The sequence below is a fragment of the Dicentrarchus labrax genome, unplaced genomic scaffold, assembly GCF_905237075.1.
Source record: "Dicentrarchus labrax unplaced genomic scaffold, dlabrax2021, whole genome shotgun sequence".
In the NCBI taxonomy this organism is placed as follows: domain Eukaryota; kingdom Metazoa; phylum Chordata; class Actinopteri; family Moronidae; genus Dicentrarchus; species Dicentrarchus labrax.
This window is the reverse complement of record NW_026136712.1, coordinates 15,174,632-15,200,789: the sequence shown is the minus strand read 5'-3', so window position 1 is coordinate 15,200,789 and position 26,158 is coordinate 15,174,632. Positions and strand designations below refer to the sequence as shown.

Here is a 26,158-nt window from a genome sequence, read left to right as displayed (position 1 = left end):
ACTGCTGTATTTGACAGAGGTTGGATTAACCCATTGTTTTGCGAGGTATTAAGTCTTTGCACTCAACTCCCAAGTCAAGACAGGAAAGTCTATGCGAGTCAGAGGGAACATTGCATGTTTAAGGAAATAAAGAGAAATTAGTTAATTTGTAGCACACTTTTTAAATAAGATTCTTTTTCATTGTTTGAGCTTGGGGGAAGGTATCAAGTGTTTAGTCTAAAGGTTGATTTTGCCAAGTCGAGTCTAAAGTCCTAAAAATTTGTGGCTCGAGTCCACATCATTTGACTCTGGTATTTGGTGCTAATTAGCAAATGTTAGCTTGCTAAACTTAGATGGTGAACCTAGTAAACGTTGCACCTGGTTAACACCATGTTACCATTGTCATTGTGAGCATGTTAGCGTGCTGATATTAGCATTTAGTTCTAAGCACCACCTCAAAGAGCCGCTACCATGGCTGTAGACTCTTAGTCTTTTTTTTTATGGAGAAGAGAAGCTAATCATCCCACACTTGACTGCCTCTTTTGCAAAGAAAAACCTTCAAGTACATGTGTTTGGTGGACGTGTCTGTTTAAAACAATGAGGTTTAGAGGAATACTCCTCTGAAAAGCAATCTTGTCATACATATCAAAAGATCCATACAAACTTTTCTACAGCGTAATCGTCTTCACTGTTGATCCAGGTGGTCAGTATGTTACAAAGAATCATCGTTTTGCCAGAAAATCACTAAGTAGACTTCTTTTGGTGGTGATTCGTCATAGAAGTGGTGTATTTACCTTAGTGGTAGAGAATCTATGCTTGGAATATACTGAGAATGGACGGATTACGAGGAAGTGGACTTTCAAATCCATGTTATGGGTTCAGTCTGACTTCAGCTGGCATCCTCAGCTCTGACCCACAGAGATTGCATGCAGTCACTCTTGAACCTCTCCATCTCAGGCCCCCCCCAACATCCTCTTTTGGGATGTCTTGAAACCCTTGATTTCAGCATGAGCAGATGGGCCTCTTTAACAACTTTTCACTCACTTGTAGCCTATTTAGACAGCTGGTCTGTGGAGTAGATGAGTCAGGTTAAGTATCCCGGTTAACAGCTCAAATCCACTGCTTCTCCTGGGAGTCCCATCCACTGACTAATGGTTCCTCTGCACCCACTCATTTTTCCCACCAAGGAGCTCATACAGCAGTCAGCCTGGCAGCCATCCAGGAACACATCAGACACAAACATGAATGTTCTTAAAGGTCCAATAGTGCACATATTTGCTATAAAATACGGCATGATCCTTTCTTTATAGTGAAACATCTGACAGGACTGTGGAAAGGTTTTTGAGTTTGAATCAGTGTCAACTCTACAAAGTAAAAGTTTAAGTGATACATGATATCTATTGTAAGATTTGATTTTGCTTGGTCAGCAAGTAGGTAATCTAGACCACACTTTGTGGTGCCTTGTGTTTATTTCTGTACAAAGCTGGCCAGCTAAGCTATAATCATTGTTAGTGAAAGGGATATCTTGATACTATTATTCCTGTTCATGGTTCCATTATGTCGTCCTCAGCGTTCAACCTGACAGTGCATTTTTAAAAGTATCCCGAGCAGCACTTCATACAGTATTACCTCACACTCTCAAGAACACAACCGCAGTCATATCTTCCATTTTTTTGCATCCACAAATGATTACCCGGATGTTTAAACCTATCTCCTCTTGCTCATTCCTTTCCACTCCAAATTTGCAGACCTTTTGACTGGCTGAGGATGAGTTGTAGAGGTTAAAGCGTCTTAGGCCATGTTACCTCCACTGAGTCCTATAGGGTCTCACAATCTTCAAACAGCTGGTGTCCTGTATCGATTCCAAGCTGATTGTAAGCTGCAAGAGATGAGCCGAAATCCTTTAAATGGGTTGTGATGTGAAAATCGATACGCTGATCGATAGAATTAAGTACATCTGACTTTTTTTAGTCCGTCATATGCTCTTTCATCAAATGTAGTGGCTGCAGATCAGCCTCGCACAGTTTCCTGAGGCTTCTCCTGCAGAGTAAACTGGGCAAGCTGTGGCACTTGTAATGAGCTATTCAATCTTTAACGTTTTTGCAGGGAAGTCGTCGTCTGCTGGGTTTGTTTGTATTTGTTTGTGTTGTTTGGTTTAATGGCCAGATGTTTCTGGTTGTCCATGGTGCTTCCCATCAGTCCTTCGGTGTTTGACAGCCATAGCAGATCATGAGTCAGTGTGACCTGTTGTTTAACACGAACACTCAATTCTTCCTCTCTCTTCCTCTCTCTCTCTCTCTGTCTCCTGGGGAATCTTGCCATGTTTCTGTTTCTCCCTGTCCTCATTCATTCAGTAATGACTCAGACTGAATAACATATACCGTTTCCATGGTGCTGTCCCATTACTGTACTTAAGTACAATAGTGAGGTCGTCGGTTTCCGAGTTAGTTTTAATTTGCACTTATAGGGTTAGGGTCTACTACATTTCCACAACAAAATCAAAAGTGTATCATTGCGCAAGAGAAGGCTCTTATAGATACTCCTCAATTCAAGGACACGTGGGCAGGTTCAAACCGCCTTCGCCGTCCCTGCAGTTAGTGAACATCCTGTTTTGCTGCCTCTTCAACAGTTCATTATTGTGTTGTGGGAACAACATGTTTCTTCATCAGGTCTATGTATTTGTTATTTGCATTTATTAAATAATAAAAATGAAAGATTTAAGAATATTTATATGAGCCTCCTGGTGTGGGATGATGTATTTTTTTATTCAGCTTATTTTTATTATTGTTATTTTCCCTTTTTTTTCCTTCACTTCATTTTCAGCTCTAGTAACTAGTTGGTGGATTAAGATTTTACACACAAAGCGCTCACGTCCAGCCTATGAATAAATAAATAAATATAAATATTATTGAGTTATATTAAACCAATCTTTCTGGGGGGACACCTGTAGTTGATCAAAACGACTGACTTTAAGTATTGGTTAACCCCCCCAAAACACTAGATCCTACATTTCCCATGATGCAACTAGATAGTGTCTTTCATTAGAGTCTCCCTGGCTGGTAAATGTCCCTGTCTTTCAAAGTCCACATCACCCAGTTCCTAATAAAAGCTTTCTGTTATCAGTTTCACCAAGCATGAGATAACCCTAATGACGTCACAGTGACATCATCAGGGTTTTTCATTGAGAGCGCCCTCCAAAGCCACAGAAAATGTTTTCAGAGGCTAGATACTAGTCTCTGTGAACTTAACTAAACCTGTTGTCTCCAAACCCAAAGTAGATAGCTATTGTTCCAATGGAACAGCTGCATGCCGGGGACTGTCAGATAACATGCTGAAAAAGTGACAGTCAAAGCGTTTGTGTGGTCATGATGGACATATTAAAAAAAAAAAAAAAGCCTGGGTGGCTGTGTTGCCTGTTCATTAACATTTTGTGTGTTTCTGTGGTAGGTGGCTGCCAGAGCCGGAGTTTATGACATCCTCAACCAGCTGGGCTTCTCCGAGTTTGAAAACCTGAGGGACACGCCGTTGGCCAGGCTGCGCTGCCGCTGGAAACAGCAAAACATTCAGTCACTTCCTTTCCGAGGGGAGTTCATCTGAGAGAGAATCACTGTGAACGCAGCAAGACAGTACTGTGCTTTTCAGAATAAAAGACATTTACATTAACATTGTTATGCCTTCTATATTTACCCCTGTATTATTATGCATATCTTCTCTTCATTTATTGTTTGTGTTACTGCTCTTTTTTTGTTTTTCAAACTCACTGGCGATGTTAACATTTTGATGTTGTTTCTATGAGTCTTAGCAGAATGTTGCTCCTATATTAGAAGTTGATATTTGTGCCTTTGCCTTTTTTCTTTTAAATCAATGGTAGAATTTCAGTGTACTAATATTTGTTACTTTTTTCAAATCAAGGCTAAAAAAAAATGTCCTTATGTGTTCTCACTTTTGAAGATGAGACAACCTTCTGTTAGAACAAGACGAGAGTTAAGTGTTGTTATGGAGGAGAGGAGCAAATTCCACTGTGTCAGCCAACAATTTTGGTTATATGTCACAACTGTTTGCTCTTTCGTGACCTGATATTTTTCTTGAGCCCTGTCCTTTTCTGCCCAGCACAGCTGTCATCAGTGACTGTGCACTTTGACATGAGGTTTTTCAGTTTTTGATAGGGTTCCCTTTGTACATATGAAAGCTGTTGTTATTTAAATGTTAATGTGTCCTTAAGGTTTTTTAAAGCTGATCAGAGTCAATGTTTTTGATATGATTTTAAATATGGTGTTGGCCATAGTTTCTTTATCGACAGCATAACACCAGTAATCTGTTGTACCTGTTTTGTTTTTTTACATTCATTTACATGTGCGATACAGGTACTAGCAGTACAGCATGTCAGGATTTTTTTTATGCTTATTTGATTTTACTTCAAAACTGTAAATGTGTCTTTTGTATTTGTAAACATTGGAGCAATGTTGCTTAAAAATTGCTAAATGTATACTCTGAGACTCCTTTAAAGTCCCATGAAATTGTAACTTCACTTCCTCAATGTCATGTGAAGAACCAGAGATATTACTTTTTTATATTCTACGCGTTTTTCTTCCTCACAAAAAACCTGCCGGAGAAGATGAGGAGAAGGCTATGGAGGTCTGGTGCGCTCACTTCTTTTAAACTCCGCACCCACCAGATTTTTCAACTTCAAGTCTTCAACTCCAAGCTGACTCAACTGACATATCTTGAGGACATTTATCAGACTTCATACAGCCACAAAAAGGCTTTATACATTCTCAGGTCTTTGAGTACTCCCAAAGACCTGTAAACAGACTTTGATGTGTAAAATTGGTTCCCCTTTAATCAGCTCAGCTCTCACAGACTTCACGACCCCTGCCAGTAAACGATTACAATGTCTTCGACATCGCCAGTCCATCAGCAGGGATCAAATTATACATCTGTAAAAATGTATTTTTGGAAACAGCCAGGCCCTCAAATACTTGCTGTAACTGGGGTTAAAAACTCTTGGTATCAATTGGTGAAGGAAAAATATACCATTTAATAACTGCATCTTAGTGGCATCAACGGAAGGCTTTTTATGCCAGTTATTAAGAGTGCCTACATTTATGGAATAACTCTTACTGTACAGTATTTCTTTAACAGTCTTAACACTTTTGTTTGTCTATTTTGTTCTTTAATTTGCCAATGTGTTTAGCTGTAAAGTAATTTGTAGCTCAAAGTGTGCTTTTAAAAACCACGATTCCTGCCTTTAAACAACAAAGATAAGCCAGGAAAAAAAAAATCCTTCCTCCAGATGCCTCTTGTAAGTATTTTTTTCTTACTGTCAATTTGTGAAAGCATTTGCACTGTATGTAATTGATTCAGACTAATTGAGGTAAAATATTGTGATGATTGATAATTAAAAGAGCAACCATTATGAACCAATCTTTGTGTAATTTGATAACATAAGAACATACATGTGCAGGTTGTAATAACACCCTAACGTCTTAGCTATGCACCTAATTTAATGTTCATTTTAAGAGGCACCCATTATAGAAGCAATGCATTACCCTTTATTCACTGTATGTGCCACTTACTTTCTTTTTGTTTGGGGGGGTAAAATAAATAATTCAGATAGATTTAACAGCCTGTGTCTGCTTTTGGTATCATTTCTTTGTGTATTGAGGAGAAAAATAAAACCGTGTCAAGGATTTGGATTTAAAAGTATGGGAGGATTTTCAATAAAACAACGTTGTGCAAGGGAGCCAAATAATTGTCTCTTCCCTCCTCGGCTTCCTGTCTTTTTCCTCCTTATCTCGGCATCATCTTTTGCTCTAGATACGCACCGCTAAGACTCCACTCGTATATCCGGACGGCCTCTTTGTCTTGTGTCAATGCCAGCCTCAGAAGAGCAGAGCAGGTTATGAGCATCGGGCAGCATACGTTTACACAAGACAGATGATTCATTGTTGGGCTGAAATCTTAACATATTCCATATACAGTAATAAAGAGCTTAGGAAGATCAAAAGACTAATCTGAGTTGCCTTTTGATGTGGACAGGTAAGGTCTTAATTAAAAAAAAAATATGGTCACTCTCAAGAATGGAAGGCTGTGTGGGGATTAAAAGCCACCAGCCGGCACATCAGTGAAGCTCACTTGGCTTTGCTGGCCTGCTTTGAAAGGCTGATATCCCAGATCACTTCCCATCTTGTAAGTGCATAGCAGGCTTATCTTTGGGAGTACGGAAGTTGTTAGGATTTTATCACACCACAGCCTATCCTGGATTATTGTAAATGGAAACCAAGTGGTCCAGATTGAAATGCTCCTTTTATAGTTTCTTAATTTGTTTCCTTTCTACATCATCTCAGTTTATGGGCTACATTATCCGTCTTTGTCAGGCGTCTGGGAGATATATTAGATATATCCACAGTAACACAAACATGCTTTTATAGAGCACAGTGTCTGTTTTGTAAATTTCTCTTAACTCTACCAACAGAGACAAATTGGTTAAAACAACGTTTGGATATGGAGAGGGGCTATTCAGTTGCAGCATGTGGCCAACTTGACTCCGGGTCAAGATAAGCCCAGGACATGAAGACCATGCTTGGATGATATAGCGGCCCCTCGCCTTTGAAATCCTTTCCAGACTCATTGAGATACTCCCCAATGTGAAACTCAAGCTAGCGGTTCTGAAGGATCCCGAGATTACCGCGGACAAAGAGTGGCTTTGAGAGGTGAGCAGCGAGAGGGGATGTAATGAACTTCATGTGAAAAGCTTCCCTCTGCAGATGAGAGAGCTGTTCAGGAGAGGAGGCATGGTGCCGGTGCAAGGGGTGCATGGGTGCACCGCCGTCCTCTTTGATTGTTCTTGTGTGGATAAAGGCAGCATTACAAACACCTCAGAGTCTCAAGTGTGCTCTCAGCCCTCTCAGTGATTTCATCAATAATAACATGACCGTGAATATCTTTGAAGGGATGTTCTCAAATTTGCTTTGGCAAACGCACGTCAAGGCTTTCATTTACTGCAGGCAATAATACACAATCCCTGATTGGCTAGGTATTACACACTCCGCTGAGCAAGGTAATGAAAAGTCTCAGCTGGCAGGATAAAAAAATACTGATTGAATTGATAGAGAGCTCTTAAATGCGCTTTCTTTTTTCCCCTCCATTCTTTCTTTTGGATTATATCACATTGACTAAGGTTTTGTTATTTAGAGTAAGTAGCTTGTGGCTTATTATCTTGTTGTGTGAGCTAGACTGGACTTAAACCACATAACAAGATAACAAATTCCTAAAGTGGAGCCACTAATGACAGCGTCCTAAAAGTGGAAATACCTCCAAAAACGCTGCACATTAGTATAAATGTGTTATTTTAATAATAGGACATTATGATAAACCTTAAATCTGCCTGTGTACAGGGATTTGCATCGCTTGCTCTGTGTGATGGTTAAAAAAAAAAAAGATCCACCAACCAGACACCAACCTCTTAGGCTCACAGATTGTAGTTATATGTTGGTTATGTGTGGGACTATTTCCTGGCTGGGTGTAGTGATGTCTACACTGGTTGCCTGGCAAATTTGGGACAAATAGAACATTGAACAGGACAAGAATGTGCTCCCAAAAAGAACGACAGCATCCCTAACATGACATTAACTATACCATGAATGAAGGAGGAAGTAGTAGTAGTAGTCCGAGTAGGGAGAAGGTCGGGGTTGATCAGTGGGTCAACAAAACACAGGAGTTTAATAGTTTAACACGGGAGACAGTTGTTTGTTTCCTGTGACAAACCAACAGTCGGTGTTGTTTTTCTCAAAGCATGGCCATGATCATTCCCTAAGCCAAGTCTTTATTTTAGTAACCACAACGAAGATCCCCTAACCTTTCCAAAGTACTTATTTTAACCCAAACCATGATCTTTCCCTAAACCTTTCCAAGTTGTTTTTGCGTCTAAACTTAACCAAACCATAGAGTTGTCACATCATAGAGTGCATGTATTTTTCAATAGTGATTTGTAACAGTTTGTATAAGACAAACAGAGTTTTTGTGGCATCAAATAAAAAAAAAACCAATTCTATGTATCATTCTAGAAAGCATGGACAAACAATGCATTTTATTGTTCAGTTTGGGGGAGTTGTTGGAAAAGACTTCTGACTTATCAATTTAATTGAAAACTGTCATTTTTGAGATATTGAGAAACAATCCTGATGGGTACCGTGGTAGCTCACCCAGTAAAGGGTATGCCCATTGTACAAAGGCTGGGTCCTTACTGCAGCGGCCTTGGTTTGATTCCAACCTGCAGCCCTTTGCAGCATGTCATCCCTGCTTTCCTGTTATCCTGCTATTATCTCATGAAGGTGATAAAAAGCCAAAAAGAAAAAATCTTAAAAAGAAACAAACATGATATAAAATGTAATTAAGGTAAAACTTATGACACATATAGGAGCTACAGCTACAGAAAAGACTCCCACACTCATTACTCACTAATCACATTTTCTCAAGAAAGCTCAAGTGAAACTCATCAAGTCTGACCCGGGTCATACCTCAGTGCTCATTCTAACCCTTTCAGGCCCAAATCCCTCCATCCACACGGGGCAGAGGACCGTAATAACAACTTCTTCCAGTCGCTGGTTTGTAACTTGGCAAATGCAGACGCTCCTCTTCCCTCAAGCTGCGGGGCAGACTAGCAGCTGCTTTGCATCTCCCTGCATCTCAGAGATGAAAAGTCACATATTTTCTCAGCACGCTGGCATGGCTAGACCACATTACAGCACACACTGAGGCATCCATAGCTCCACACACTGTACTGTAACTTTGCCCCATGGCTGGAAACACAGGGGGAGAAGCTTGATTCTTTGCAGCTCCACCCTCAAAGACTGTACTAAGTACTATTCAGCAGATTACATTGTCTGTCTGATTTTAAGTAATTTACTCTGTCTGACTTTGACATGTGTCTCTGTGAAGAGGGAAACAAAGACTTACATTTTCAAGTGTTTATCGTTCACAAAGTCCCAATTCTGAAGAGGTCTGGCATCCTCACATGAATATCTGCGGCTTATTGTTAAAGCACTCGAGAGTTGGGTTCGAATTTGACACAAGAGTGTATTAAAGCTTTCATACACGCCTGTTGTGAAGGACAGAGTGTTCTAATGCGAGCACTGTAGTAGAAAATTGTTCTGGTGTGTGGACTTAACCACAGACTGTGAGTGGAGCTATTCAGTTCAGAAAGGAAAAAACAAGGCTTCTAATTGAATACTATGCTATATTGTGGAATGTTAGCCTGGCTTTTAGACACAAACGAAAAAAAAAAAAAAAAAACAACAAAAAACACTCCAAACAGTATGGATGGAAAAAGAGCGTAAAACTTCTTACAAGGCAGTTAATGGTTTCCATCTCTTAATGCTGTGGTTAGTTTCCATCGCTTATTAATGCACAGCTCTAGATCACCATCCAGTCCGCTCATTGCCGCCCTGGGGGGATGACTGCGTAAAACCCACACCTGCATTGACCATCCTGGGAGCATGGAGCTAATTAGCCACAGAGTGAGGGTATAGGCACTGCATGGGGGGAGGTTGCCCAGACCAACAGAGCCCAGACACACTCGAGGAACTGTGGAGGGAAAAGAATGTCCAGTCTAGACACCTTTTCCCTCAAAAAAAGTACCTGAAAGTCAAAACTCATTTCAACCCAACCCCCGTCTCTTCCTCTTAGAAGGATTCCAGAGTTGTTGGTTCAGTCTCTGCGTGGTCATGTCTGACTAAAAGTCTGGACTCCAGCAGGGTGAGCCGGGGCCAAAGAAATCCTGGTTGCTTGAGCAGCCATCCAAAGTTTTAACAGGCTGTCATTCCACTGATGAAATCTACTGTACAGTTTTCACACCTTCTAAGCCTCTAACGATGGTGTTGGATTTGTTCCCTTTCGGCAAAGGGAACATATGCTCACAGTGACATCTGCAGGATTAGCGCATATTATGAAAACTTAGATAGAAATTGCATGAGGTCATTAAATTGGATAATGCAAGATGTGCTTTGTTTATACTAGAATTCAGTGGACATGGAAAATGGCTATTCAGTCTACTTTTATGATGATTGGCTTCACTTTTAATCGCACACAGCACTTTACCTTACCGTGAAATGCACTTTATGGATTTTTTCAAGACTAACTTAAAACATAATGTACACTGACACAGTCCCTGTAAGTGTCCCTACTGTCCATACTGACCCTGAAGAGACAGAAGGCACCATATCAATGTTTGACATGCTCAAAGATGAGCTGCAGTAGAGGGTACAGTATTAAAAAGACTGTAATTTTGGCCACTTTCATTTGTCTACCTCAAAATGCTGAAGCCTCTTATAAGCTTTGGCTGAATTTGATAACGTATGTTGGTGCAAAACAGCGACATAAGGAACAATTACAGCAACTAAAATCTGTTTCAATGCACATATGGACCTGTGAGCATTATAAAGGAATAAGTGTCTATTCCTTTGGTTTGATCTGTTTCTATATTCTAAACATATTTGTATGTCCTTAATATTCATATATCTTTGTATTTTATAATTCTTCTATATTTTTGAGTGGATTATTTATGGACAAGGCTGCATTTCTGTAATCTACAATGTGTACCAAAATTTAGTCCCACATTTCCTCAGACACGTGTTATCCCAGATTTATTGCCATGTTATCACTGACACGTGTTTGTGCACTAATGTAAACATATATGACTTATTGCCTTACATCTGGAAGAGTTTTCCATTCTCTTTAAGAAAGAATAGAATAAGACTAGAATATTAGCCGTGGGGGTGGACATTTTTTGCAGGATATGATGATATAACAGTTTCTTTTTCTTTTTTCTTTTTTTTTGTAGTTTAAAAAAAATTCGCTTGGCTAAATATGTGGTTGTCTAGTGGGGAGAAGGCGCTCCCACTGTTGGCTGGTAGTGGCTTCAAGTTGAGCAGTTGAGAGTCCCGCAGCTGAACCATTGGTGCGTAATGGTGCACGACTGGACGGCAGATGTTTCACCACCGGGACACTCTGTCTCTGCACACTTTATCTGAACCCTTCCGACTTTTTTTTCTCAGCGTAGGCGTGCGTTAACTTGCTCTCCTGTCTTTTTAAAAAAAGTTAACTGAGGAAGGGAAGGACGAAGAAGAAGAAGAAGAAGAAGAAGAAGAAAAACAAATTGGGCTACCTCTTCAAACCGTCCCGGTTTTTTTTTTTTTTTACCGGGGAGTTGTCGTCATCAGCACCCCAGATATCCCCCCCCTTAGCTCCCTAAATGGATGGGGCAGACTTGGTCCATGCAGTTCAGCACAGGCCAAAAGATTGGAAACAACTTGTGAATATCCGTCAGTTTGGCGTTTAGAGGGAAAACGTTCAGAAATGCCCGACTGCTTCGCTGGAGCTCAACTCTGAGGACTTTTCTCCTGCATTTGTGCTTTTTTTTTTTTTTTTTTTTTTTCAGGAGGACTGTTCAAAGTTTACAACAGAAAGGAAAACTCAGCGCTGAAGTGGCAGCTCTCACACTATAGCCCTCGCTATGGATTGTATGTATTTATTCATGTGCTTTTCACTCAGTCCAGTATTTTTGGATCATATTTTCGCTGCAGAAACGCATGGTGAGTTATCCATTTATTGTCTTTTTTTTTTTTTTTTTTTTTGCTGTGCATTTGCTTTTTGTAAAGAAATGCACTCTAATGTCTAAATGTGTGTTTAGGGGGTTGGTGATAAATTCGTGGTCTATTTTTATTGATAGGTCAACATAATAAGTCTGACAGCCTTCCTATTCTGGATCAAGTGTTGAACTGCTGGATTTTCCTTTATGTCCACGTTATCTTTACTTTTAATACCCCTGTTTCATAAAGGGAGCATTCATTCTGAGCTCCCTTTATATGCTTTACATAACCATATCTATGAAAGTTTAGTTCTGTCCTCTATGATACAGTAGTATTTTTAATCAGCTTATTTTGCTTTATAGTGTTTTTCCATAGGAACTTGCCATAGCTCTGTGAATGTGATTCTCACTTGACACTATCTGTCCCATCAGAAAAACTCTCTGGAAAGTTAAGTGAATATGGTCTTATCGTGCCATTCAGCACAGACTCCCATGGCCGGTACATTTCTCACGTGGTCTCTGCTGGAAGTGGAAGTAAAGGCGGTGATGCTGGTGCCCCTGCTGCTGCTGATGCCTCCTCAACCTTTGGCAGCAGAAGAAGGGTGGCCCGCGGTGCCCCCGAGATGCCCTCGGTAACCTCCTCCTCGGCTCAGCACTTGTTTTTCAATGTCACTGTGTTTGGGAAAGAACTGCACCTCCGCCTGAGGGCCAACAGGAGGCTGGTGGCCCCGGGGGCTTTTGTGGAATGGCAGGAGGACTTTTTAGAAAAGGCCAAGGAACGTATCCACGGAGACTGTGTTTTCACCGGAGACGTGAGTGACATGCCGGAGGCCTCTGTGGCTATCAGCAATTGTGACGGACTGGTAAGTCATCAATGCAGTGATGAGAGAGATGTGGCTGGATGAAAAGATGTCAGTATGTGCAGTGTTATGGGTTAGCATTCTGACCTGAGCTTGCATGTGCATCCCATCCTTACATAAGACATACAATAAAGCAATATTCCATATTAAATCTACTGTATCTTTAAGTATAAAATATTCACCCCTGTAGGTTTGAGAGTTGGCTCTAAGGTTGTTTGGTCCTTTGTTGAGGGATGCTGTCATGTTGGGTACCATGGATTCTAAATGAGACCCCTTTTAACTACAAAAGTATAACATCCATACAGACTTCTCAAACCAGTCCCACAGCATTATTTCTATGCTGTCCATCTGTATGCTCAGTATCTTCCAAACACATATTTTTTGCCAATTCCTCTATACTATACATGCAGCAGTTTGAGCGTCTGGATACTCTGGAATCAAGCAGGTTTGACCAAGCTCGAAGGTTTGTGCACGAGAAGACTGGAGCAGTATGGTTGAGATTGAATAGGAGTCCCTTATCGGATCTGGTAAGATGTTAGTTGCTCCACTATGTTTGGTTTGGGCAGCTGGTGTAAAGTTGGTTGATCAGAGCCTGAAAACAGCTGTAGACATCTGAAATTGACACTGATGAAGGCAGTGAGAGAGAGCTAAAACGTACTTAAAGTTGTGGGCCGTAAAACCAAAACCATGAGCTGAAAGATGCTAAAGTGCTCTGTAAAGCTGAGGGGAACTGCAGAGTTAGGTGATAGCATATATGCACATATGTAATTTGATTGATTGTAAATATTGAAATATTGACTAGAGAAGCTACAACTGATATACTGTGAACTGCCACCAGCGATGTTCGTGAAAACGACAGTTAGCCATGGTTGAAAATCAGGAACCTGCTATCTGATTGTTCACTACTTTGAGAATTTGGTTGGAGCTTGGAGCTTAGCAGTCCAAGTATTTTGTCAACCTAGAATCAGATCCAAAATGGAGATGCTAAGAAGCACTTTATTTAGTCAAAACAGAGTGTTTGGAACATATGAACATATGGATGACATTAGAGACATGGATTATGCTACAGAAGGTGTTTAAGAAGTTCCTGAAAACATTTTGATACAGTGAAAACCTAAGTGAAAAAGCCAACTACAGACCTTTTACAGCCATTTTTAGCCTAGAGGAGTTTAGTTTTGATTCTAAAGAGGCACATTTTGGGTGGAATATGACTTTAAACAGCTGTTTTAAGCATCCACAGTTATGGATTGGTTTCACTGATGGTATTTGAGGCCTGTCAAGGTAAAGTCAATTCAAAATGAAAGGCCATAATCCCAGCAGACCTGTTCTTCATCCAGAGCATTGTGTGTCTCTTGCATTACCACCAATCTATTCATCATTCTACTCTAACGCAGTCATTTGGTATCATCACGGCCAACTGTGTCGCCCTGTGATACAGTGGAGGGATGGGACGTGAACTGAGCCACTAATGGATGTTTGCAGTTGAGCAAATTAGAGTGAATTTTCAAACGCACATGTGACACTTGAATTGGCAGGTTGACCAAAGCAAGGCTACTGCTTAGCATTTCTGAGTCAGCCCTGTGGACTCTTCTGACAGAAATAACAAGTGGAATGGGAGTGAAGATACTCTTTTGATCCAGGAGGTTTTAAAACCCTCCAAATGAGACACAAACACAGTTATTAGTGCTTTACTGAATTATTACACACTGTGACACCTCAAGTGAGAAAACTTTGATTCAAGTCTATTTTTTGGCTATAGTTTCAGCTGACAGCTGAGCTTTTATGTTGATTTAGAACAACACAAAGAAACGATGGACATCTCTTAGCATCATTGCATTTTCTGGTTCTCATAGCTTTTCTGTATTAACACAACGAACTGTGCTAAAGCTCTCAGCCGGGTAAGAGAGATGTCACAGAGTTATTCCTTCTTTCTTAATGTAATAACAGTGAAAGGGGTGTGGACAATGCCACGCTGTGTTCTCTAATCACAAAGTAATTTCCTGAAAGGCGACAGTGTGTGCCTTTCAAGGCTCAAAGTGACGTGGTGGCCCTATGCAGCACAATGCTGTATTCACCTTCGATATGAAAGGGTTTTATACATTTTCTTATAAACATAAGCACAAATAAAGGTGGCAGTCTTCATCTCTGTATTTTTTTGTCTTAAACAAGGCTGATATAGAAAGCTGTAGTCTCGCAGAGCCAGACCCACACTTCGTTTTAGCGTTGTGCCAGCGCTGGAGAAAGTTTTGACTGTATCCAATACCATCCTATGTGTATCCTATCATCCTAAGTTTCTGGTAGCTTTTTTCTGCTAGTTTCTATTCTGCTAGATTTCTGCTAGCTTTTGTTCACCAAGATTTTCTTGTATGTTTTCCATGTCATTTTAAGTAGGGGTGTAAGAAAACATCAATAAAGTGTCGAAAAAAACATTATCACTTTTAGTGTTTAAACCACCAAGTGCTACATTGCAGTGTTGTAAACTTAAACTGAGGGACTGTAACAAATACAAATGCAGAAGATCCCTGGTTTCACAAAAAGTTAACTTAATTTTTTTCTAAAATTAGATTTTTAGAAATTGCATATCGCAAAAAAAATCACGGTATATTGAATTGTAACCCCTGCATCGTGATACATATCGTATTGCCAGATTTTTGCCAATACACAGCTCTAATTTAACATATATTTTTTTTCTTAAACTCAATGACTACAGCTCCCATGAGGCTTTGACCGCAATTTTGTGCTCACAGGCATGTTCATGTCAGAATTAATTACCAGTTTCCGACCTGTAAATAGCGTGTCATGTCAACGTACAAGTTGTGACAACATCCAAATGACGATGTCTTTAAACTTTCCTAGCTAGTACAATTTCACATGTAATATATCAGAAACATTGTCATAGTCCAGCTTCTTTAGAAACACCAATGAAAGAGGAGGAGGTTTTGTATTATTATGTAATTGGATAACTGGATAGTGAGTCGTGTCCCATCCGTTATTGGTTTTTGTGCAATTTCGTATGCGGTATGTTGAATATAGACAATTCGATTTTCTGAAGAGTCTGTAAATATGCCCTAGATGTTGACATGAATGTTATTTATTATTCGGAAACTGGTAATCACAGTTATTTCAATATGACATGAGCGCAGAATTATTCATACTTTGTATGGCTCTTTATGTGTACTGTAGTATTTACAGCCAGCCACAGTGGAAAAACTGTTTTCTTACAAAAAATATGAAAATATGTTTAAGATACCATAACCCTCTAGTATTGTTTAATTATTCAGGAGATTCCTTTGTTGTTACATTGCAGAATATTAAGGTTTTCATTAAAGCCGATTTACGGTAGAAATCTCCTTTGGAACCTGCACCCAAGACCCCCTTTATTACTCCACAAACCTTTATTCTGAAAGAAATCCAGAAATCAGATGCTGAAAGTAACCAATCATGCTCCAGTTCCCCAATTTGTAGTGAAAGAAAGGGAACAAAGACAATATTGATTTAAAGTGACCGTAGATCAATTACCACTCATAACACCTGGGAGCAGGCAACACATTGAATTTGTCAAGCAGCTGCTTTTAGAATGTAATTCCCAGAAAACCACAACCCTGGGATGTCTCTTCCTCTTATAGAGGTCAGCGTGTTGTGACTTTTATGTTAGAAAAATGTCTGTTCAACCAAATCACAATAAAATGGAAAATAACTTCTAGGAAAATTTGCAAACATTGGGCTCTGTGTATTATATAGAGTTTCTGGGACATTGTGTCTGAAAAGACATGCTGCTGTGGGCTTTTTCAAATGTCAAATGTCAAAGCTTTGAGCACCGCAAACAACATTGCACCTCTACTCAACTGTGGTGGCAGCAGAAGTCTCAGACTAGACAAATACAACCAAAACTTTCTACATGTCCAATCAATGCATGTTTTATTTGTGATTTGGGCGAACTCAGTCTTTAAAGGCTGCAGTCAGACTCTTAGGAATATTGTCTATGCGTTTCCTTGCATCAAAGCCAACATAAACATAGACCTGTCTGTGCATGCAGGGGTGTTTAGGGAGCATTTGAAGGTGCACAAGTGTCTGCTTGATGTGGAAGAACACGGAGGAGATCACGTCTGATGAAAGGACCCAGTTTGAAAGGAATAAGTGGTCAGCATATGCGGGCCAAATCTCTGGGAGGCACTGTCCTGTGTGTCCGTATGTACCACCAGCGCTCCATCTTCAAAAGTATGCTTGATGGAGAACAGACACGTAATGTATTGAGGCACTGGTGATGTTTATCAGAGATATTTTTTCTTTTCTTATTCCTGAAAACAAAGTGCTCAGAAGACACCAGCAGTCACAACTCCTAACCACTTCAATACGACCTAATTTCCATGATAAGCTTTGCTATCAGTGTGTCCTATGCAGGGAGGCTGCTCCCACAGAGATGACTCCCTAATAGCGAAGCATTACATCACCAGTAACAGATTACGTTAACTTGGTCTCCTGCCATGTGCCCGGCGGCGCATGATTTATGGCATTCCAAGCTCATGACAGATAAGACATGCATACAGTAAAGCTGCAAATTAATCTGATATCCTTTCGATATATTTGGTCTCGCAGCACTACCAAACTGCTCGCTGAGGTTGCAAAGAAAGTGTATGACTTGGTGTTCTAAAACAAACCTGCACTTTCAGTTTAATTTTTATATAACTTATGTTTGATTGACCAACGTGTCAGCGTCTGCAAAATCTCCCCCTCTGACTGTATCTCGTGCTGGATGGCAACAGCTGTGCGCTCCAGACGAGCATGAACTATTGTTGTGGAGCGATGAGTGATGGCTATGATTACACTGGTGCTGCTCATGTGTTGGGAATTAGCGCAGATGACGGGCTGATTGAATTACATGTGTGATGGAAACACGAGTGCCGGATAACCGCAGTCGGAAGAGCGCTATTTCTGTGTCCATCAGTTAAAAAGAGAGAGAGCCACCTAGCAACAGTCAGAAGTCAGTCGGCTTTTTGGGGTGGGGGGTGGGGAGGGGGGGTGGCGGTTTTCCATCCATTGGAGATGGAAAATGCTTACATAAATTGTTCTATTCATGAATGTTTGCAGGAATTCTGTACAGGGCTGGTCCCAGTCCAGTATTCCAGTGTCCTCCGGTGTTCCAGTACGCTGCTGGCACGGAGGTGAAGTCACTAAATTATGAGCTCCATCAGTGGAAGCCTGACATCTCAGCCAATTGTGTGATTTATTTCCTCTCAGTCCAGTCTTTATTTGCAGCAGCTACAGCATGTCTGTCTAAACGTGCCCATTGAAACACACACCGTGATACTGGACACACACAAACACACAATAATGAGAATCAAATCGATACGTAACACATTAATTAACTCCACACACATTAGTTACATTTTATATATTGTATAATAATATATATTTGTGTATATATATAGCTATACACTACTACTATAACTATTTTTCCCTCTACTACTACTACTACCACTCTCTTTTCTTCTACTAGTACACCTATTGCTACTACAATGATCAATATTAAGACTACTTCTGCCTCTACTTACCAGTGGTTCTCCTACTACTACTGCTACTGCTACCAATAGTACCAATACTACAACCACATCTTTTTTTACTACGACACTACTACTTCTACAACCACTTCTTCTACTACCACTATGACTACTACCACTACTACAACTACTTATTTTTATACTACTAATACTACTACCACTACAACTGCTGTTACTTCTACTACTACTTCTTCTACAACCAGTACTACTACTACTAGCGTTTGTATGAAAAACATCAGCCTCTATTAACAGCCTCATTATCTTTTACTTTAATTAGGTACACTACTTAATGGCTAAATAATTCTAATTGGTTTAGATGAGTGCCGGTGGATCTCAGCCCAATTTTCTCTTTATAATCCTTGTCTTGATCAGCAGCTATGCTTACCCTTTGTGGCCCTGCTCAGTGAGATGTGAAACCTGATAAAAAGGAATCAAGTGGTAATCCCCTACTCCCACAAGCTGTCTCATACGATTATTTCAAACCCACGAGTCTGTTGGTTCCAGCACTACTCAGCCATGATTTGGTTTATTGATCGTCCTGGTTTTACCACAAAGGCTTTCACCCAGCATCACCAACATGTTCGTTGCTGTCACTATCTTATGAATATTGCGTCAGAAGTGTGATCTCTTCCTACAGAACAGTAAACCGAGTGACCTCATGGAAATTAGGGTGGATACCTTGATCTCAGTGGTTGACTCGCTGCTATTTGTTTGTAGATCAACACAGAGCGTGCCTGGAACCCAGATTATATATTTCTAATCAATCTGCCATAGATTGCAGGTTAAGCCTCTGGAACTTTGATTATCTTGCACGTTGCAGCATGTGGTCCGTTTTTAGATTGTTTGTCATTCATCCACTTTAAGGGATGTCATTATAACGTCAGTAGATGATGTTTGATGATATACCAGTGGTATATTGTGACATTGTTTATGTTCATTTATCGTGAGAAATAGAATCGGAATTGGAAAGAGAAACTGGGCCTGTGATCTCTGTAAGCAGGTTGCAATTTGTTTGTCCTCCTCAGTTTTATAGTTTCACTCTGATTTTCTTGTTCTTACTGCCCCGCCACCACAGAGAAGCTCTCAGTTGATAACAATGTTGACTCACTCATCTGAGACGCCTTAAATTGTTTCTGTGCACCCAAAGCAACGAAGCTTGTGAGGCGAGTGCTTTTCAGTCATTTTGCCCTTGGTCTTTCCTCTCAGGCTACACACTTGCAAACTCTACTTATTGTGTTTACCGCTAATCTATATTTTAATTTACAGTTAATGTTGTCCTAAAACAACAGTAGAGCTAAACAGGAGTAAAAATAAAAATAAAATAAACTAAAAATGATAATATGATATAAGCAGGGTTACAATAAATACAGGTTTACATAGCTTGTTTTTTTTTTTTTTTTGTTTCCTACCATATTTATGGGAAACACAATATCCAGTTATAGTATAATTTGTTATTTGCTCAGTGTATTTTTTTTTCTTCACTGTGTCCTCCCCACTTCTGTAACCAAACCTGCGCCTGGAATCATGGATTTTTTCTAAAGATCCCCTGCAGACATGATTTAAGACATACACAAGTATTCTGCTTAGAACAATAATGTGTGTCTGATTAACACAAAAAGTGTAATTTCCAAATAAAGATAAAGACATCATCTCTTCTTCCTCATTAGAAATTCCAGAATCTGTGAATATGCTAATTTTGTTCATTTCTTAAGTTTTCTTACTGGATGTCTCACTGTAAAGTAAATTCTCACTATATGTGCACCGGTGGCTTTAAGGTTCTACATCACACTTGTAGAAGTTGCATACTGGACCAGGATTGACTTCCAAACGGACTTATGTCACAAATCCTGCTCTTAGGCACCGTCCTTTAAAATCAGATTTTCAGTGAGCACAGAGAAACATTCCACTTTCAGCAGATGAATGTGAAAACATCCTTCTAGTGTCAAACTCTGCACATACATCATTCTGCACAGCGAAGCTCAAACATCTAACCTTAATAACAGGAAGAAAACCATATTTTTAAGTGGAGGAGGGGACTTTAAAATAGACACATTTCCAGCAGCGAAGTGATTTCACCAGCTCTCACCTTATTTGTTCCTTGCCTTGGTGTGTATGCTGCACTGAGCAGGTGGCAGACTGCGTGTTTGGAGAGCACAAGGTCCCTCTAAAATTACATACAGTAAATATCCACCTTCAAAGTTGCTCCAACCGATGTGTGGAATTTAGTGCACTGGTGAGTTTAAGGTTTAGCTATATTTGCCTTTTTTTAGCGTCAGTGATACTGCTGGATGCCCCACTGCCTCGGCTTTAGACATTTTTCAGTGCAGGTGAAACTGGCTGAACCTCACGCTGATTTCATTTGTATCTTCCACTCAAAAACTATGAATGTAATGAATGTGTTATTTGCACTTGCAATTTCAGCAATGGAGAAACATTTTGGCTTTTGTTCTTGTTATTTGTGACTCTGAGACAAAATTCAAGCCACCGTGAGGACCAGACAAGGATGTAATTTCCTCTTGGGATGAGGTGTTCCTCCTCACTGTTATCAGAACAGTCCGAATCCCAAATATATTCAATAGACAGTGATATGAAACAGAGAAAAGCAGCAAATACTTAACATTTTATGAAGCTGAAGCTACATTTGGAAATCTTCCTAGATAAATCGTGATTGATGACTGTTCGAATTGATTAGCTAATTAATTGTTTCAGCTCTGATTGCGCACAAGGGCTATGTTCTTGACACAGGTTTTGGTTATAGATGCAAATACATTATTATTTTCAGGTCTTTATTACTTCATTAAGATGTACATTTCAATGGGGTGAAGCCATTAATAATACAGAAATGAAGGCAGAACTTTTGAAAATCCAATAACTTTAATAACAGCAAACCTAAATCCTTGCCTATCCCAGACTTTACTATGCAGTGTACATATGTTTACATTTGGTTCCTCTGTAGGCCCTTCCAGATGCTGCTGCTCTCCCTCCTCACAGACCCGGCTTCACTTTCCACCCACTGCTGAAATAAGAGACCACAGAGGAAGTATTCGAGCATGTCTTACTTGGCATTTCCTGGTCAGGGGCTGGACAGATTCTTTCACTCCTCTTTGCCCTTACTGTCATGTCCACCCTTCACTTCACAACGTTTGTGTTGTTAGTGCCGAGTCCTGAGGTTTTTTTTTTTAGGCACAGTGTTCTCTTTGCTGCACTGTATTTAGATTTCTTTTTGCAGCTGTAAATACACACATTCTTGCCAAAATCTTGTTGGTGTGCCTTCTTCATGAGTATAATGATAGGCTGGATAGATTTCTTTTTTTCTTAGTCAGGAGTAGGGATATGAGAAATGTCATTTGCTTGTTCAGAAAGCACTGTTTGAGCTTATTAATTTTAATAGAGACAAGATGGCAACTCAGAGAAGAAATGTGTCAACTTCAGACTTGCTTTTGCTTCATTTGGATCACATTTGGGTTTTGTGTTCTTGCTTGATTAACAATAAGTTGTTACTTACAACCTGGATTCACCCTTGGTGGAATTTTTTTTTTTCTCGCTTTGTTGACTTTATTGGACACAGCTCATAGAATGTGGCAGGAAACATGAGGAGACCATGTTCCCTGAATAGATTTACACAAATTATTTTGCAGTGTCACACCACTTGTCCACCAAATAAGCATTTTTAACTAAAATATCCTGAATACGAGGAACATATTAAACACACAAGGCCTTTCTTCGTGTGTGGGCGTGAATGTGAAATGTCTAAGTGTCATCTCTGTGATAGATAGTGTGTATGTGGCGCCGGGATATCCTTACATGACCCAACAAAGAATAAATAGTAATACATAATGGAAGGAGCTAGAAGCTTTAAGATGCTGATATTGATTCAACATATGAGCTGTAACAGCAAGCTGAAGTGGACATTAAACAAGAACACACCTGTGTTTACTCACAGTTTGGTGGCATATGTAATATATTAGACAAAGCAGAGAGATGTGTTATATCCAGTGAAGAATAGATTGGGTTTGATTAACTTCTAGCAATCTCACTTGCATAGGCAATTGTGTAATGTGGAGGTAAAAGTATAAAAAATTATTATTACATCTTTCTTTGGCAACTGCAGTGATTTTCATGTGTTTTTGGTCTCTACCAACTCCTGAGGAAAATGACTGGCTCTTTAGCTGCCAAATGCTCCACTTCATTCACCAGTTAGTCGCTAACTGTCTGTCTGCTGTTTATTACTGAGCTGGTAGTGTCCAATGAGTTTTTAGAGCTCTCTCCTGAGAAAAAGCTGCCTGCTGTTGCCAGAAACACCACTATGAGCAGTGAGAGTGAACCAAAACATTAGAGTTGTGGGTTGGACAGCTAAACAATGAGCGGAAACTCACTATAAACTCCATAAAGCTGTTGGGAGCTGCAGATTCAGGCGATAAATCTCTGTATTTTCATCATTACAAGTGACGCCCTTTCGCTTTTTTTTGTCAGTTAATACATTGATATTATTAAAATACTGATTATTGCCACATTTTTCTGAATATATAAACTGGCCAGTACTGTTTATTCACAGTGCAACCTCACCCAGTAGTTTTTTTTCTAACAAACTGATGCATTGAGGTAATCAATCTATATGTAGACACCAACATATAGCAAATGTGTTTGAAGATAATCAGAAAGATATAGCAGTGAATAAATGCCAAAAATACATGCAAGGTATTTTAGACATAGATTAATTTACCCAGCACTCAGAGAAACAGCACTTATTTACTTGTGTAATAATGACTACACAAAACACATCGTTCTTGTACACATTTTTCTCATATTAAGTAAAACTGTACTTCAATGCAGACTGATGTTGTGCGGAAATGTAAAAAGAGTTTTAATGATAACAGTTAAACAAATTAAGACCACGGAATAAATATAACTTCAATCTGTAACATCTTTCTCAGTGGATGTCCATGTTCACACATGCTTATATCATGATTTAAGGAAAGTGAAACAGAGCTGGACGTTGGCTTCCTGATGCAGTCCATCTAAATATTTACCCTCAGTTACATTAAGTATACAAAAAAGAGGCCTGAAACGGATTATGTTTACTGGGAATCAGTACGTGCAAATGTTTGTGCTCTCTTAAGTGTGCCACTGGCAATCAAGATGCTCCATCATCACCAGGTCATTTACTAAAAAGGAGGATGCAATGCAGCGACATCTCTTTGGTTCTTTAATGTCGAGATTTTTATATCACAATAACAGTATACATAACTATATAGTAATTATTCCATGAATCGTATTAAGAAATGGAATAACCATACCATACCGTACTTCATCACATTTGATTATTTACTTTTTTTGGAACCTCCATACCAATAACAACAGAGCCAACGCAACACTTTCACTTTCTCCTTCCACAGCAGCTTGGATGTGCGTGAACACTGTCACTCAAGAATAAAAAAATTTAAATAAAAAAAAATAGAGACAATAAAAAGGAGACACTATGTACATATATAAAGGATGAGAGAATATGTACAAAATGGCCGGATACCTAAACAAATGAGTAAAGAGCTGTACAGAAATGTGCAACAAATTTGACTAGGAGGTCTGCAAGTTAGCAATGTGACATATAATGATATTTGCAATATTCAAAGCCAACGGAAGTGCATTAATGTAATGCATATATACAGGGTGGGTTTAGGAGTCAGTGTCAGTGGGGGTCCCGGGCCACAAGAAACTGTTCTTGTGGCGGGAGGTTTTGGTCCTGCCAGAGGGAAGTGTTTCAAAGAGGGGTGGGAGGGGTCAGCCACAATCTTACCTGCACAGTTACTGTAGTCATAGACACTACAGTTCGTACCAGCTTTTATTGCTGTACCTCTCAATGAAAGAGAAATATCTTCCTGAGGACTATTTTTCACTGACATCAGCCATCAGCCATCAGCCACAGCCTCTGATGAGGCAAACATGACAATTGTTCCTAACTCATAATTCAATACAATCTAAAGAAATGTTGAGTTTAGAATAAGAGGGGTGACAGAACAGTCAGCACGCCCACCTCCATGTGTACAACCTCAGTGTGCACCTAATAAAGTATACTTACCTTGGAATGAAAGCAGCAAGATTGCAGCTGCTCTCTGGGTAGTCAGAAATAACTAATTGAAGTGGAGCACACCAGGCAGGCTTAGAGAAAGTGAGTACCTAGAAAGTACATTGTAAAACTTCAACACATGCTTTGAATTCTTTGAACACCACAATATCTGAGCTTGTATCCAACAGAGTTTTTTTTTCTACAGTTCATTAAAAGCGTAAATGGGGACGTATGGCTGGATTGAGACATTGCGCCTCATCATCTCGTTCAGTGTGAATTCCTGGTGGCAATAAATCTTGGTGAAGGGGTAAAAGGGCCCCAAATTGTGTCTACCTGCGTCATTCCGTACATCCAGCCCATCTTTAAGTCTTCCAATTGATCAGGCACACTATAATTACTGGCTCCAGTGGAATTACCGTCCTTTGAAGTAGGAGGGGTGCACTAATTTGAAACCCTCTTTTTCCAGGCAGGTCTGATCCGGACTGATAATGGGGAGTTTTTCATCGAGCCCCTTGAGAAGGGCCAACAGGACGTGGAAGTGAAGGGGCGGGTCCATGTGGTCTACCGCAGGTCAGCCATCAAGAGGGAGACGGGGCAACGGAGGGAGGACCTCCACAATGAAGGTAGGCGAGGAGAAGCAGCATGATGTCAGTGGAAACATAAAGCACTGTGTGCATTTGTGTGTATGTGTGGATGTGCATGTGCGAGTAAGTGCACTGGAGGTCATAACAGCCAAGACTTTAGATATATATCATACAGAATACAACGTCAATGTCCTAAATAAATGAATAAATATAATACAGGCAATGGTTCAAATGCATTTAAAGCCCCAGTGGTTTTGCCTGTTTTAGCTCATTTATTACAACTCATATAATTTACATCATAGCTAGCCATTTAGGTTTTACAAATTTGAATGTCTTTTTCTGCTGTTTCAGGAAGCCATTGGTTTCTTTTCATTTCCTTATGATATGAACATCTACAGAATCTATCTCCTATAACCACCACAGTGAACATCAAGTCTCTAATACATTTTTGTAAAGTTACATTACAGGCATGAGGAAGTTTTTTTCCTTTACTTTACTACAGATGCCAAAACCCAAACAGTTTTTTTGATACTCAACTGTGTTGAATATAATTGGTTTTATCAGGGACTGAGCCAGCGACCGCTGGAGGTCCCTATTGTATTTGCTATGTTTCTTCTTCCTACCTATTAATATTTTTAGCGCCATTGACTGCGTTTTTGCCCCCCTGAACATATACGAAAACTAAATTTCATTTGGCAAAGTGGTCAGGCCTGGTGAAAATGTTGATATTCATTGCCGCTTTTTGGGTCGGCCACTAGGTGGCGCTACAATCATAAAAAGTGCGTTTAGGCTAATAACTTCTGCATAGTTTGTCGCACATTCAAAAACCTTATATCCACGCCTTCGGTGAATGGAGCTGAATCTCACCATATAGGCCCCGCCCACTTCTGCCTATAATTTGAGTGTGAAATGTCCTTAAACTACTTTTTTGTGTTCCTCCTACACGCTTTGTCCGATTCGCACAAAATCTTTCAAATAGCCCCTGGGGATCGTCCTGGCAAAAAAAGTTATTTGAAGAATTTTGATATTAAAAAAAATAAGCACGTTATAAAATTAGCACTTCCTGTAAATGTTTCGTCAAAAAAGGAAGTGGACCATTTCTCCACATTGCTATGTCTGATTGACACCAAGCTTGGGTCCATAGTTCCCCATGTCTTCCTTAGGCATCGTGCACAATTTCAGGCCATCGACACAAGGTGGTGGTCTTTAAAATGAAGAAGCTTATATCTCCGCATCGGCACGTGTGATTAAAATGAAACTTAGTACAATGCTTGCCCGTGGCTCCCTGAGGCTCATTAATAAATGTGTCAACAATCTGCCACTAGGTGGCGCTCTGGTGGCATGGTAAATTACTGTGCGGAGACCGTAATAGTTATGATTATGAAATTCAAAGGGCACGTGTAGACTGGTGCCTGTAGCTCACATACCAAAAATCGTGTTTGTCGTGTTTGTAGCGCCCCCTACAGGATTTTAAAAAAGCAGCCCTGGCGCCACGTTTCACCGATATGTATGAAACTGGGTAGGCA

At 39.9% G+C, this 26,158-nt stretch overlaps 2 protein-coding genes across 7 annotated transcripts in view; both read left to right on the top strand.

The window, feature by feature from the left end:
* Positions 1–5,602, top strand: part of pald1a (phosphatase domain containing paladin 1a) — a 53,157-nt gene extending 47,555 nt beyond the window's left edge. For all 5 annotated transcript variants that reach the window (XM_051417836.1, XM_051417837.1, XM_051417835.1 and 2 more), the window contains one exon: positions 3,427–5,602. In XM_051417836.1, the coding sequence (XP_051273796.1) occupies positions 3,427–3,576 (150 nt within the window). In that variant the 3' untranslated portion in view covers positions 3,577–5,602. The remainder of the gene's footprint in view (positions 1–3,426) is intronic.
* Positions 5,603–10,899: 5,297 nt separating this feature from the next.
* LOC127373564 (A disintegrin and metalloproteinase with thrombospondin motifs 14) overlaps positions 10,900–26,158 on the top strand; it is a 54,225-nt gene continuing 38,966 nt past the window's right edge. For both annotated transcript variants that reach the window (XM_051418165.1, XM_051418164.1), the window contains exons 1-3: positions 10,900–11,570; positions 11,999–12,429; positions 24,515–24,671. In XM_051418165.1, the coding sequence (XP_051274125.1) occupies positions 11,492–11,570; positions 11,999–12,429; positions 24,515–24,671 (667 nt within the window). In that variant the 5' untranslated portion in view covers positions 10,900–11,491. The remainder of the gene's footprint in view (positions 11,571–11,998; positions 12,430–24,514; positions 24,672–26,158) is intronic.